This window comes from Neodiprion lecontei, chromosome 3 (genome assembly GCF_021901455.1).
Source record: "Neodiprion lecontei isolate iyNeoLeco1 chromosome 3, iyNeoLeco1.1, whole genome shotgun sequence".
Taxonomy (NCBI): Eukaryota; Metazoa; Arthropoda; class Insecta; order Hymenoptera; family Diprionidae; genus Neodiprion; species Neodiprion lecontei.
In genome coordinates, this window is record NC_060262.1 from 9481562 (window position 1) to 9494009 (window position 12448).

The 12448-nt window shown below is 44.5% G+C and overlaps 1 protein-coding gene across 1 annotated transcript; it reads right to left on the reverse strand.

Annotated features, from left to right (window-relative positions):
• Positions 1-5896: 5896 nt before the first annotated feature.
• On the reverse strand, positions 5897-9399 carry LOC124293403. Its single transcript, XM_046734247.1, has 5 exons — positions 9304-9399; positions 8221-8396; positions 7711-7958; positions 7434-7612; positions 5897-5914 (listed from the first exon to the last, which is right to left on the reverse strand). Exons 2-5 carry the CDS (start codon positions 8346-8348, stop codon positions 5897-5899), a joined length of 573 nt encoding a protein of 190 aa, XP_046590203.1. The 5' UTR covers positions 8349-8396; positions 9304-9399.
• Positions 9400-12448: the final 3049 nt, after the last annotated feature.

A 12448-nucleotide genomic window follows, 5' to 3' on the forward strand; every position in this document is an offset into this window, starting at 1 on the left:
CGGCGGTACTTTCGCGTGGGTAATATGGTACGCAGCGCACAGTTCGTCGACGGCCTTATTCGCGAATTCCGTGCCGTTATCCGTCAGGAGCACCTCCGGGGTACCCCATCGGGACAGCACGAGATCTTCCAGCGCGGCAAGGATGTTTTTCGCGTTGGATTTTCGCAATGGCGCTACCTCCACCCACCGGGTAAACAGATCTTCAAAAACCAACAAATACTCGAACCCGGCGCGACTTCGGGGAAAGGGACCCATGACGTCCGCCGCAACCACAGTCCAGGGCGTGTCGACGACCCGTCGACCCATAAGGCCCGCTGGTGGCACCTGTTGTACTTTGCACTCTTGGCAACGCTCGCACGCCCGAACCATCAAAACTATATCGCGATACATTCCGGGCCAGTAGTAGTCGGCCCTCGCTCGCGCGTAGGTCTTCTCGATGCCAAGATGCCCTGCCTGGGGGTCCTCGTGGACTTCCGCAAAAATCCGCGATCGCTGCTCCCTCGGGAGCACCAATTTCCACGGCGCCAAGTCCGCTAGTATTGGCTCGACTAAGGGGTCCGCCCGGAGATGGTAGAGACGTCCCTCGACCACCGACCAAGTTCGGAACTTGTGAGGGTAGTCCAGGACGTCCTTGACGCGATGTTGGTACCAGGGATCGACTACGACTTCCCAGACGGCCTTACGCTCCGTCCCTGGTTTGCCGTCACCAGCCACGTCGAGGGCGGCTAGCTGCTCCGTCCCCTCGTTTTCGCCCTCGTACATTCGCGATAGTGCATCGGGCACATGGTGCATCGCCCCCTTTCGATGTTTGATCTCGCAATCGTTCTCGAGTAAGTCGAGCGCCCACCTAGCCAACCGACCCGTCGGATTTCGCAATTCCCGCAACCACTTTAGACTCGCGTGGTCGGTTATTACCGTGAAGTGATATCCTTCTAGGTATGCTCTAAACTTTTTAACGGCCCAAATCACCGCGAGACATTCCTGTTCGGTTGTGGAATACTTCCGTTCCGCATCCGACATTGTCCGACTCGCGTACGCGATCACACGCTCAATACCGCCAATAGTCTGGGTCAAGACTGCGCCAATGCCAAAGCTACTCGCATCCGTCTGTACTGCGAACTCGTGCTCAAAATCGGGACACGTTAAAACTGGAGCCGATGTTAACGCGGCTTTTATGCGTTTGAATGCCGCTTCCTGCTCGCTACCCCAGTCCCATCTCTTATCCTTACGCAATAGCCGGGTAAGGGGTTCCGCCACGCTCGCGAACTCGGGGATGAATTTTCGATACCACGACGCCATACCCAAAAATCGCCTCAATTGCCGCAGGTTTTTCGGCGCGGGATATTCGAGAATCGGTTCCACCTTGTCGGCATCGACCTGTAGGCCGTCCTGGTTCACCTTGAACCCTAGATACCGAACTTCGCTACGACAAAACTCGCACTTCTCCGGGTTGATGGTAAGCCCGGCCAACACTATCCGTTCGATAACGCGGGATAGCCATTTTAAGTGCGAACGAAATTCGGTGGTCACTACAATAATGTCGTCGAGATACGCGAAGGCATGCGGCTCCATCTCGGGAGTAATTAATTTGTCTATTAACCGCTGAAAGGTGGCCGGGGCTCCGGTAAGCCCGTATGGCATCCGCACAAACTGAAATAATCCGCGACCGGGGACCGTAAACGCCGTTATTTCGCGACTCTCGGGTGTCAAGGGAATCTGGTGGTAAGCTTGACTCAAGTCTATAGTCGAGATGTACTTGGCCGACCGCAATTTATCCAAGATACCGTTCATAAACGGGATCGGATACACATCTTTTTTCGAAACGCTATTGACTTTTCTAAAATCCAAACAAAACCGGTATTTCCCGTTTGGCTTCTTGACCATCACGATTGGCGTCGACCACGAACTTTGGGAGGGTTCGATCACTCCATCCGCGAGCATACGGTCTACCTCCTCGTTAATAGCTTCCTGCACTTTCGGGGATACTAGGTAGTACCGCTGTTTAATCGGGGCGCTTCCCTGCACGTCTATTTTGTGCTCCGCGAGATGAGTGAGACCCAAGTCTCCCGAGACTTTCGGTAATTCCTTCGCTAAGAATTCCTGTAATTCGCGATTCTCGGTATCCCCTAGCTCTACGATACCGCTACAACTCGACACCTCCGTAACGGGGATCGGGTGACCCTCCTCAAATTTTCCCTCGTATTCCGGAATATTCGCGATTCTCCATGATTCGCGCGCGCCGTCAATCGAAAAGCCAAATTTGCGCACGAAATCCATTCCCAGAACGCAATCTCCAACTAAGGTGGGGATAATCCGCAACGAAAACTTATGCGCGACACCCAGCAACGTTATCGGCAGCTCTACTTCTCCGGTTATTGATTCTACCGATCCATTCGCCAATACGACACTCGAACAGCTGGGTGATTTTACCGGTCGACCGTACTCTAACGCAATTTGGTGTCCGATCGTACCGAGAAATGTTCGCGATGAGCCGGTGTCTAACAACGCCCTGACCCATGTGCCCCCGATGCACACCCGCAAAAACCAGCGTTGACCGAACTCCATGGTTTGCATCGGAAAACACGTCGCGATTTCCCCTTCGACGCCACGCAATGCCGTGGTGTCTTCCACTCGGGGCGCCGCGCCGACACTTAGCGAGGCTGCCCTCCCTGGTTTCCCGAACACCGCGGACAATTCGTCGAATAGACGCCGTCGTACCCGCAATGGTAGCAAAAGGTTCGCAAGGGGTCCGGACAGCGACTGAATCGGTGACCGGGACGATGACAATTCATGCATAGCTTTTTGTCCCACACCTTGTCGCCACGAAATTGTTCGGCCCGGGACACGCTAGGGGCCGGCTGGTTAACCGAGGGGGTCGCTCCCCTCCTTGGTCCTTGCGCGGGTAACTTTGGCGAGGTCGGCCTCGTTGAAGCCGGGCTTCCGCCACTTGGCTGTGCGCCGCTAGACTTACTCCTCTGGGTCGCCACCGCCATAGCCTTCAGCAATTTCTCCTCGAGCCCTTTCACCTGGGCCGCGAGTAGCTTCTCGATCGTCTGCGCTACGGTTGACTCGACCCCTGGTTCGGTAATTGCGGCTAATCCCGGTTCGCCTCGAGCCGCCGCGGTTTTGGTCCGGCACGCTAGTTCACTAATGAAGGATTCTTTCGGCGTGGGCGGGGGGCGGTATTCGCGAGATAACGCGAGGTTTCGTTCCCGCTCCGTGGCGAGATAGATTAATTCGCTCCACGTACGAATTTCCCTTCGACGGAGGACTTCGCGAATTTCGGGACGCAGGTTCTTAAAGGCCAGGTCTAGTTGCTGTTCCATCGTGTATGGACGCGGCATCCGTCTCAACAACCCTCGAACGCAGGAAAGATATTCCGTAACTGACTCTACTGGTCCCTGAGTTCGCGACCTAGCCTGGTCCTCCACGCGACTTCCGACTGTCCCGTCCCCGAACCACAAACGTAATGCCGCGCGAAACTCATCGTACGTGACCCAGCTGTCCCGTTCGCAACGCAACCATTCCAAGGCTACGCCCGAGAAGATCATCGTGAGCGAACTCAACACTTCGTTCTCGCTCAATTCCGACAAACTACGCCACTCTTCCAACCGCGTCAAGAAATCCTCGACACTCGGCTCGCCAATCCCAGAGAACTTGAGGTTCCACCCTCGCAGGGCCCTCGGGATGTCACGGATTGTTTCCCGGGTACGCGATTCGATGTTTGAATCCCGGGTACGCGATTCGATGTTTGAATCCCGGGCCCAGGTCGGCCGGGCAGCGGTCGCCATATCGCGAGGAATTGTGGCGGGATCGACCGGCAGCGACCGGAACTCGACCCGCGGAGCTGGCGGCCCCGCTACTAGCCGGGTAGAATCCCCGATGGGTTCCTCGAGCCCATGTCGATGCCCTTGGATTGGGGAGGCCTCTCCCCAGTACCCCTGTGCTCCACTCGCCCTTGAAAACGGAATCGAGTGGAAGGGTATTTGCGTCGGAACCTGGTACGCGGTCGGTCGCGAGGCGCTACCATAAACCGCCGAGGTGGTGATGGCCGCCGAGGCGACGGCTACGCTCACCACCGTACTCGTCGTCGCGACCGTGGTTAGTCGGGTCGCGATGGTAATATTTACGGGTTCTAACAGCCGCGAATCGCTAGCCCTTCGGGGCTGTTCCCTCACCGGTTCCGGAATGGTCGCTAATTCGGCCAACCCCGCGAAGACATCCTCGTCCTCTGGTTCCCAGGTGACCGTCAAATCCCCGCGCTCACGCAGGAGGTGTCGTACGTATCGGTCACGACGCACCAGTAGGCTACCGGTGGAATTTACCCTCGCGGTCACTAACGCCAACTCGAGCTCATCGCTCGTCATGTCATACAACCACGCGCCAATGGGTACTTCCGCCATGTTGACTTTACCCGCGAAAATGAAGAGCAGAAATGAAGGTAGAAGCACGCAAAAAAAAAAAGAGAAAGGGACAGTGATGAAAATACAAGAACGCAAAATCAAACTGTTCGAATCAAAAGACAAAAGCCGTAGGTAGAGTCTGAGCGCAAGCAAGGGTATCCAATATGGACCCCTCGTATTGGTGAAATCACCGCTAATATTTTAACAAAAGCGCCAGCAAAGGAAATATTGCACACAAAATGAAACAAAACCACAAAAGAAAACCACAAACCAAAAACAAAAGACGAGCTGAAAGAAAAGCAACAAAAAAAAAAAAAAAAAGAAAAGAAAAGGAAAAGAGAGAAAGAAGAGAGAAGAAAAAAAAAAAAAAAATTTTGTCGCGCAAGCAACAAACAAAAAAAAAAATGTTTAATCTTTGACCGCAATGCTTAAAGCCGTCGTTGAACACACAACAAAAAAAAACAACAGAAAGAAAAAAAAATAATTCCGAAACCGCAGAAGACAGTGTAAAACAAAAAGAAATTCGAAATCAAAAATAATAACAAAAGAAAATAAAATATGACACAATCAAGAGATAGGCGATAATGGCAGGCGATTTTATTCCTATTACTAGAAATGTAAGGTGTGAATATACACGGGGTACTTTTTCGTCACCCGGTATATTCGTTAAATCGTAGCCTGAGTCGTAAATCGCAACCTTTCGATGTTATTCGCCACCCTTTGTATTCAATTTTATTTCCTCGCTACGTATTTACACCTGTCCCGCTGTGCTCCAAACGTCAACACGCTTGACCGAAGTGTCTCGCGACCTCTCTCCCCCGAATTCTCCGAACGCTGTTGTTTGGTTCCGCGCGCGCTAACCGTTGCTAAGTCGAAATTTCCGAAACGCGCAACGCTACTATCTTTCTCGGAAATTTCCAGCGGAAATTTCGCGAAGGCCCCACGTTGGGCGCCAATTTGTGACGTGGATTTTTCTGCACCTCGGTTACTCGGAGCAAATAACCGGGAACTTACCGCGTGCACAATAATTTGGCGTCCACGATGTACCCTGGATCTAAAACAATGTCGCGAAGTTTGTTGGGCGCCTGGCGTGATCAACACGCCTCGAAATCGATAATACGACACACCGCGACTATATGCTCGGTAGCTCAGTACCGCGGAGAGGGGAGGGGTAAAGTTTGGGTCGAGAGAATTGCAACACAGGTACGCCAACGCGTGATGTGGCTAATTACTATACAATTCCAATGATATATTTCTCATTAGCGATAATACAGAAACAAAAGAAATAAAAATAAAAAAAAAATAAAAATGATGATAATACGACCACGCAAGTCGTCTTTCACGATTCCAAATACAATGTTACTTTTTTTTCTAAACTAAATAAGAAAGGTAGAAGTACTCCAAATAAAATAAAAATAAAAAAATAATAACAACAAAAAAAAAGGTGAATAAATCTAGGAGACCTCTACGGCCTACGTGCGCTAGTCGCCGTCTTAACAATACCCTACTTCCTAAAAACCAAAAACAAAATCGGACTCGATGCGCTGCCCGCGAACGTCCTTTACAAAATGGCGCTGATCGCCAACTTAATACTAACTGATAATGCAAACAAAAAAAAAGAAGAAAGGAAAAAAAAAAGGATATTAAATAACTAAAAAGAATATTAAATAACTAAAGTGATGCGAGGCTCGTCGCGACACCCGCGATCCTCCTCTAAAAACGCATACTCTTATCAGCACGCACCCGAGCTTCACTTCCTCGGCGACGGCGGGACGCAGTCGCGAATTCGAATGCTCCCCGTGATTGCTCGCGACCTATACGATAATCGAAGATGTGCCGGATGACGTGAAATGACCCCGTGTAACGGACTTCGGTTACACTCAAGCTCGAGACTCTAACGTCTCGGCTCAACCCGTGGCTCGACTCGATTTTCTGGATTCCCCGAAGTTAACGTTACTCTCTCACGCGCAACTCAGGCTACGGTCACCAAGCAAAAGAATCGGCAAACGAATTTCGAGTACTTTTCGACACGCAAACTACCAAACGGCTATCCTTTATCTGATCAGCCTTTACTCAATTACCCTCGAAATTCGATCGCGAGAATGTTAGCAACGCTTACCGCTCCACATCCACTCGACAAAAGGGCCAACTCCCTCGTGGTTTCTTCCGGCCATTTTCCTCGCAATCACTCAAAGCCCAAACAACAAAAAACGCACAATCGCTACGCTCACTAGTTCTCGTGAACCGCCAGAACTAGAGTGATCTCGGATGGTCGCAACGCCGATCTCGTCGCGCTAATTTTTCGTGACGTCATCACCCTAAGAGTGCGCAACAATCGATCGGTCATCGATTTTTGGGGATTGCGCAACTTGCCGCGCACCTGTCGTCTCTACGCGGCGCAGAACTTAAGGCTAGATCGCGATGTCGTCTCCCGCGCAGCTCTACGTAGTCTTGGGGTGGGGCGGGGTGGTGCTCCCTCGTCGCTCGCTGGTGCCTCGCGGTTGCCTTGGTTGGGCGTAAGCGGGGTGAGCGGGGAGGCTGCGGCGCGCCGGCCGCCAGCGGGAATCGCGTCCGCCTTGGATTCCCGCGCTGCAGGGATCTGCGTTGCCTCCCCCTCCGCAGCCTCGGTATCCTTCCCGCGAGATCGTCGTGATTTCGCCTTGCCTCGGAAGATGTTCGGTGTCGGAGTTGGTCACTGGAGGGTAGCCGGTGCACTCAAAAAAAATAAAAAAAAACAAAAACCTGAAATATCTTGTTCGCAATGCTCTATTTCGTCCCTGTCGAAGCTCGGGTGCGTGACTCCAGTTCTGGCGCTCTCTGATATTATTCCGCGACTCGATTTTCTAGACCCTTATTCCGGGATCTCGCCCAGGGTTCAGGGAGTCTCTTGTAACGGGCAGGCCTAACCGAACTGCCACGTTACAATATATATATATAGATAAAATATAGGTGTATATATATATATAGATCTTCGCGTAATATAATAGATATAGATCGGATTAACGTTTTGGCTTTCCAATTGATCCATACCAATTCAGCTCCCAGCTCTTGCCGCAAGCAGCGGTACGTTTTTATATAATCCGCAACGGATGTATTATCTTTGATTAAATTGCGCCTTCTGATGTGATAAGTTCTGTCCCAATATTCCACCACGTGACCCCACGGTTCAATATAAGTTTTCAGCCAGCTAAGTTTATCATTATCCTCATCTACAACAATTTATAAATTACATCTAGACGTATCACTCACCCAGAAAAATTATGTCAGTAATGGTGCAAAAAATTAATCATTATTTAAATCAAAGCACCTGTAATTTCGCATGTTTCTTCGACGTTTACTTCCGGCTTGGTGTATTTATCTTTGCGCTTATTGCGTAACAGGCCACTCTTATGCAATAAAGTTTTGGTGTAGTGGAAATGTTCCCAGAGCTTTCCGGATGCACAGATACGCTGTCCTTGTACTTTTGCATAAGGGATGTAATACGTTGCTATGGATTCAGTAGGAAAAACTTCGTGGATTTCTTTTGCCCAGCTTTTAAATTCATCTGTTGTAATTCTGTCAATATAGAATTGTATTTATATGGATTTGCCCAGATCAGTCTTTTCGTACGTCATGTAGCCTGTATAAACACGTGAAAATCCCTCATCTCCGCAAAATGCCATACAAGAAATCTAGAGTAATGCACATTTTAGACTGCTCAATCTATAGGAGAATCGGTATACAAGAATTCGTTTCAGGAGTGGTGGACTACCCCATATACCTACATTGCAATGACACCCGAATTAAAAAATATACCGTGGTTAACAATTCAATGTACCTGAACTCAGGAAGTACTTCACCAATCGAAATATCTTCAAAGGCTTCGTCTTGTTTGCATTTAATTATTTTTTGAACCAAGAGATTTCGAAGGCGTGATGTTAAATATCCTGTTTTACGGTACACCATTAAAATAGCTTTTCCATCGCTGTCCTTTTGCAATAATGTTTGTAGATCCTATAAAAATTGGTATGTAAAGCAAACTGTAACAATTCCAAAATTAAATTTAAAACCATCTATGAACGGCGTACAATTGTTGTACGAATATCGATTCCGTAGGACGTAATAATTTCGGCATATTCGAGGTAAATACCATAACGTTATATAAGGGGAATATTGATTGATAAATATAAAGCGTCCAGCGTCTCCCTTTAGAAAGGTGAACATTATTCTGCAATTGTAGATACCTAATTGGATATTTTTGATAAGGTCTGTGAAAACATACCAATCTTTTGACCGGGTCGGAATTTGACGTCGATTGTGCCGAATCAGTAGCTGCGATACTTATTGTGCCGCTTGTACAGGGTATTTGTTTTTCACGCTGTTCAACTGATTTTAGTCCCAGAAGAGTGGGAGATTTACTGGTAGTCTTTTGCGATAACTCTAGACCTTCAGAATTGGGTACTGCATTCGTTGCAATATTTTCCTGCATTACAATAGTGGGCTCTAGCCCTGTACATATTAACTCGTTTAAGTCTACATAGAAAAAAAAAAACAATATCAAGTATCTCGAAATCAACCCGAAAAATAATGTGGATCTGCAGCTATCTATCTCAACTAAACAGGGTGATTCCGAATTCTTGACGAATCTTTCACAGGCTCACTTGTTGTCAAAATTGAGATAAAAAAAAAAACAATTCCTCTGAAAGGCGACTATTTTTTTAATTGAAAAAAAAAACAATACCAATCATAATAATTTTTCTCAATTTTTTTCCAATCCTCATCAAAATTAAGATCCAAAATTCCGTTTCAATTTCTTCATTTCATCATTTTCAACTTCAAGGATTGACAGTGTGAAACGTTCGTCGCGAATTCTGAATCACAGTGTATCATATATATAAAAATATGAGCATGACTCGTGTACCTGGCAGTGTATCAAGATTCTGCGGGTCTATTATTGAGTCGGTTAACGAACATTTTTCAAAATGAAAGGATGGAAGGCTTCCAGCGCTCCACTTTGCCACCCTCTGGTTAATCTGACAATAATATGAATAACACACTCAAATAAATGCACCTTCAATTAAGTACATTATCTTATTCTGTGGAACATCAATTATTCGTACAGCATGACGTATGCAAATATTACGACGATGGATATGCCACCTCACATGCAATGAACATTCAGTGCGTTTTTATATTTTTTACAATTATACCTAAGTATATAGACGTATGAAATGATAAAATCACCTATTTATAGGATAACTCAGCAACGACAGTAAGGAGTAGCGTATAAAAGTATGAGAGGATAAGGAGGATTAGTAGTACCTGCGGTTTTGAATTAATCTTACGCCACCCTTCTAGTTTTTCGAAGAAGTATACGAAATCGTTGACATTCGTTAAAACGTGTTTGAGGTCGTCGAATTTTAGGGTCGGGAAATCGGATAGGGATATTCCCGCAGCTGAATTGGAAAATAACACAAGCAATTGAAAGTAAATAAGAAATTGACAAAATCATGCAGATAATGACTGATAAATATGAAAACAAAAGTGTAATTTCAAGACAATGTATGAAAACTATACGTCGATCAAATAGTATTCGCAAAGTATTCACATAACAAACAGAGGCAAAAGAATCAACATGCAAAGAGGCCAGCAAACTGGAAACACCAATATTCATTACATTCCGCGAATGAGCTATGTATATACAAATATACGAAAAATATACAATCAGTGAATTTTACGATTCATACAGGAAAAAATCGATAGTTAAGAAAAAATCGGACGATTATTTTGTATAATTGTATTGTACATTGTATATTTTTCGCGCAGCATACGATAATATAAATGCACATGTTTTACTATACTGAAAATGTACATATGTATACATTATTTTACAAACTTACCCGTGGAAAGCTCAATTGAATATACTAACAAAGAAATTGGCACAGCTTTGTGTTTGTACCTATAATATGTGTACAGCAAAGTGAAGAGATCTATAGATCCTACTCTAATAGAACTGCATATATACGTATACATAGGTATATGAGACTTGTATATCCTATTAGGGTGCACATATGAATAATGGTACGTCTATTAGGGATTCAAGATAGCTGCACGAATTAGTGAGTTAATATGCTTGTGGAAATATAATGAATGTTGTGTTCGAGGTGTACGGTGAATAAGAAAAAAAAAAACTTTTAAACTATAAATTTTAAACTAGGAACTGCGGATCGTATTCGAAAAAGGAAATACGAAATTAAGCACTTGCGTACCTTGATAATTGATGATAAAATAATAACAGTGCTGTACTCACCTTTGAGAAGGGATACGATGTGTTCCAAGCCCCACTCAGCTAACAAGTGATCCATTTTGATGCTCTTCTTCACACTGTTCCCACAAGAATGAGAAATACTTGTATTTCGACCGTTAGAGAATGAAATCGAACTGGCACTGCTAACCTTTTATTTGACACGCGATACTATTCGCTTAGCAATTAGTACCCGTATGAATGGGAAGAATCGCCATACAGCTCAGCAGCAGACGCTTTTCGTCCGGGAAAAAAGACGTCGCGCGTTAGCTTGATTCGACCAATAGCGTGGCAACGCGAGCCACATTCGATTGACAACGTTTAGTCTAGTCAACAAGCACCTTTTTTTACGACTTTCAGTTACAGTTTTTCTAAAAATATGGTTGAGGTGTCATTCGAATCGGAATCGCGTCTAGGTACTTTTTTAGAAAATTCAAGATCCGCAACAAAAAATTACAAATGGTATAAAGAATTAAGTAACAAAAAAGGGTTTTCGTTTTTCGCGAATATCACGAAAACTATTTTAGATATCGCAAATATAAAAAAAGATTCATAAAGAGCAGGAAATTTCCTACGGGAAAATCCCAACTCCCGGAATTCTACCACCAATATTTATAATTTTAATCTGGAGGTAAAAATAGGGCTGAAAACGGATGATGTGACGACCGTGCGCTCGGCACGATTCGTTCATATTTACAACAAAAAATCTTTTAACCCATTAAGTATGAATATGCAGGAACGAAAAAATTCAGGTACCATTTAGACATATAAATGAACACTGATCCTTAAAAAAATAATTTTCCCCAATTTTTCAATTAATCATGCTCTTGTTAATCAAGTCGTTTCTATAATTTGTGAATCAACATAAAAACTCCTGTCATTTTCAAACTAAGAACCTGAAGGAGATCCCCATTTGTAAACTTTTTGAATACTCACTATACTTCATTTAATACTTGGTATCTGAAAGTTATGGTTAGCTTGAAAAAAATGGCTACCTCGAGGACATGAGAATATTTGAAATGATGTAAAAAATGGGAAAAAAGTATTTTCATCAAAAAGTTGTGCAGGGTTGTTTTCGTGTTTTTTGGTAGTACATGAAGAAAAATATAGTACGGATGTTCATTTGTTTATAACAGATTGTTTATTAAATGAACAATAAGGATATGGACAAGAAATCGTTTTTTGTCAGAATATGAAAGAGCACTGATAATAATGATTTTTAAAGAAATAATGGTTTCTTAGCATTAATTTTCAGCGACGAAAAAAAGGTGTTAGTTAAAAAATGCGTTTTAAAATTATAGGGAATTAGTTTTATGAAAGGATTTTTTTCCTAAAAATCATTGCTTTTATCGACTATCTATTCGTCAAAAACAAATTTTCGATAATCTCATAAACAATGCACTTGTTTATAACAATATTTTAAAGAATCAAAGTAAAAAAAAATTTTAATTATTTTTGTATATTTTTCAATGATTAGAAACTGAAATAATCGAAACATTTTGAAAAAAAGTTTTTTGGTAGCTCTGTTTGATTTTTAAAAATTTTCATTCTTTAAATTTTTGATTAAAACATGAAAAATCGAAATTGAAAAAGTTTACAAATGGGGATCTCCTTCAAACCCTTTGAAGAAAGAATTCCAAAAGTTAAAAAAAATTTCTGGTCTTAGTTGGAATATGACAGGGGTTTTTATGTTGATTCACAAATTATAAAAACGACTTGATTAACAAGAGCATGATTAATTGAAAAATCACGGAAAATTGTT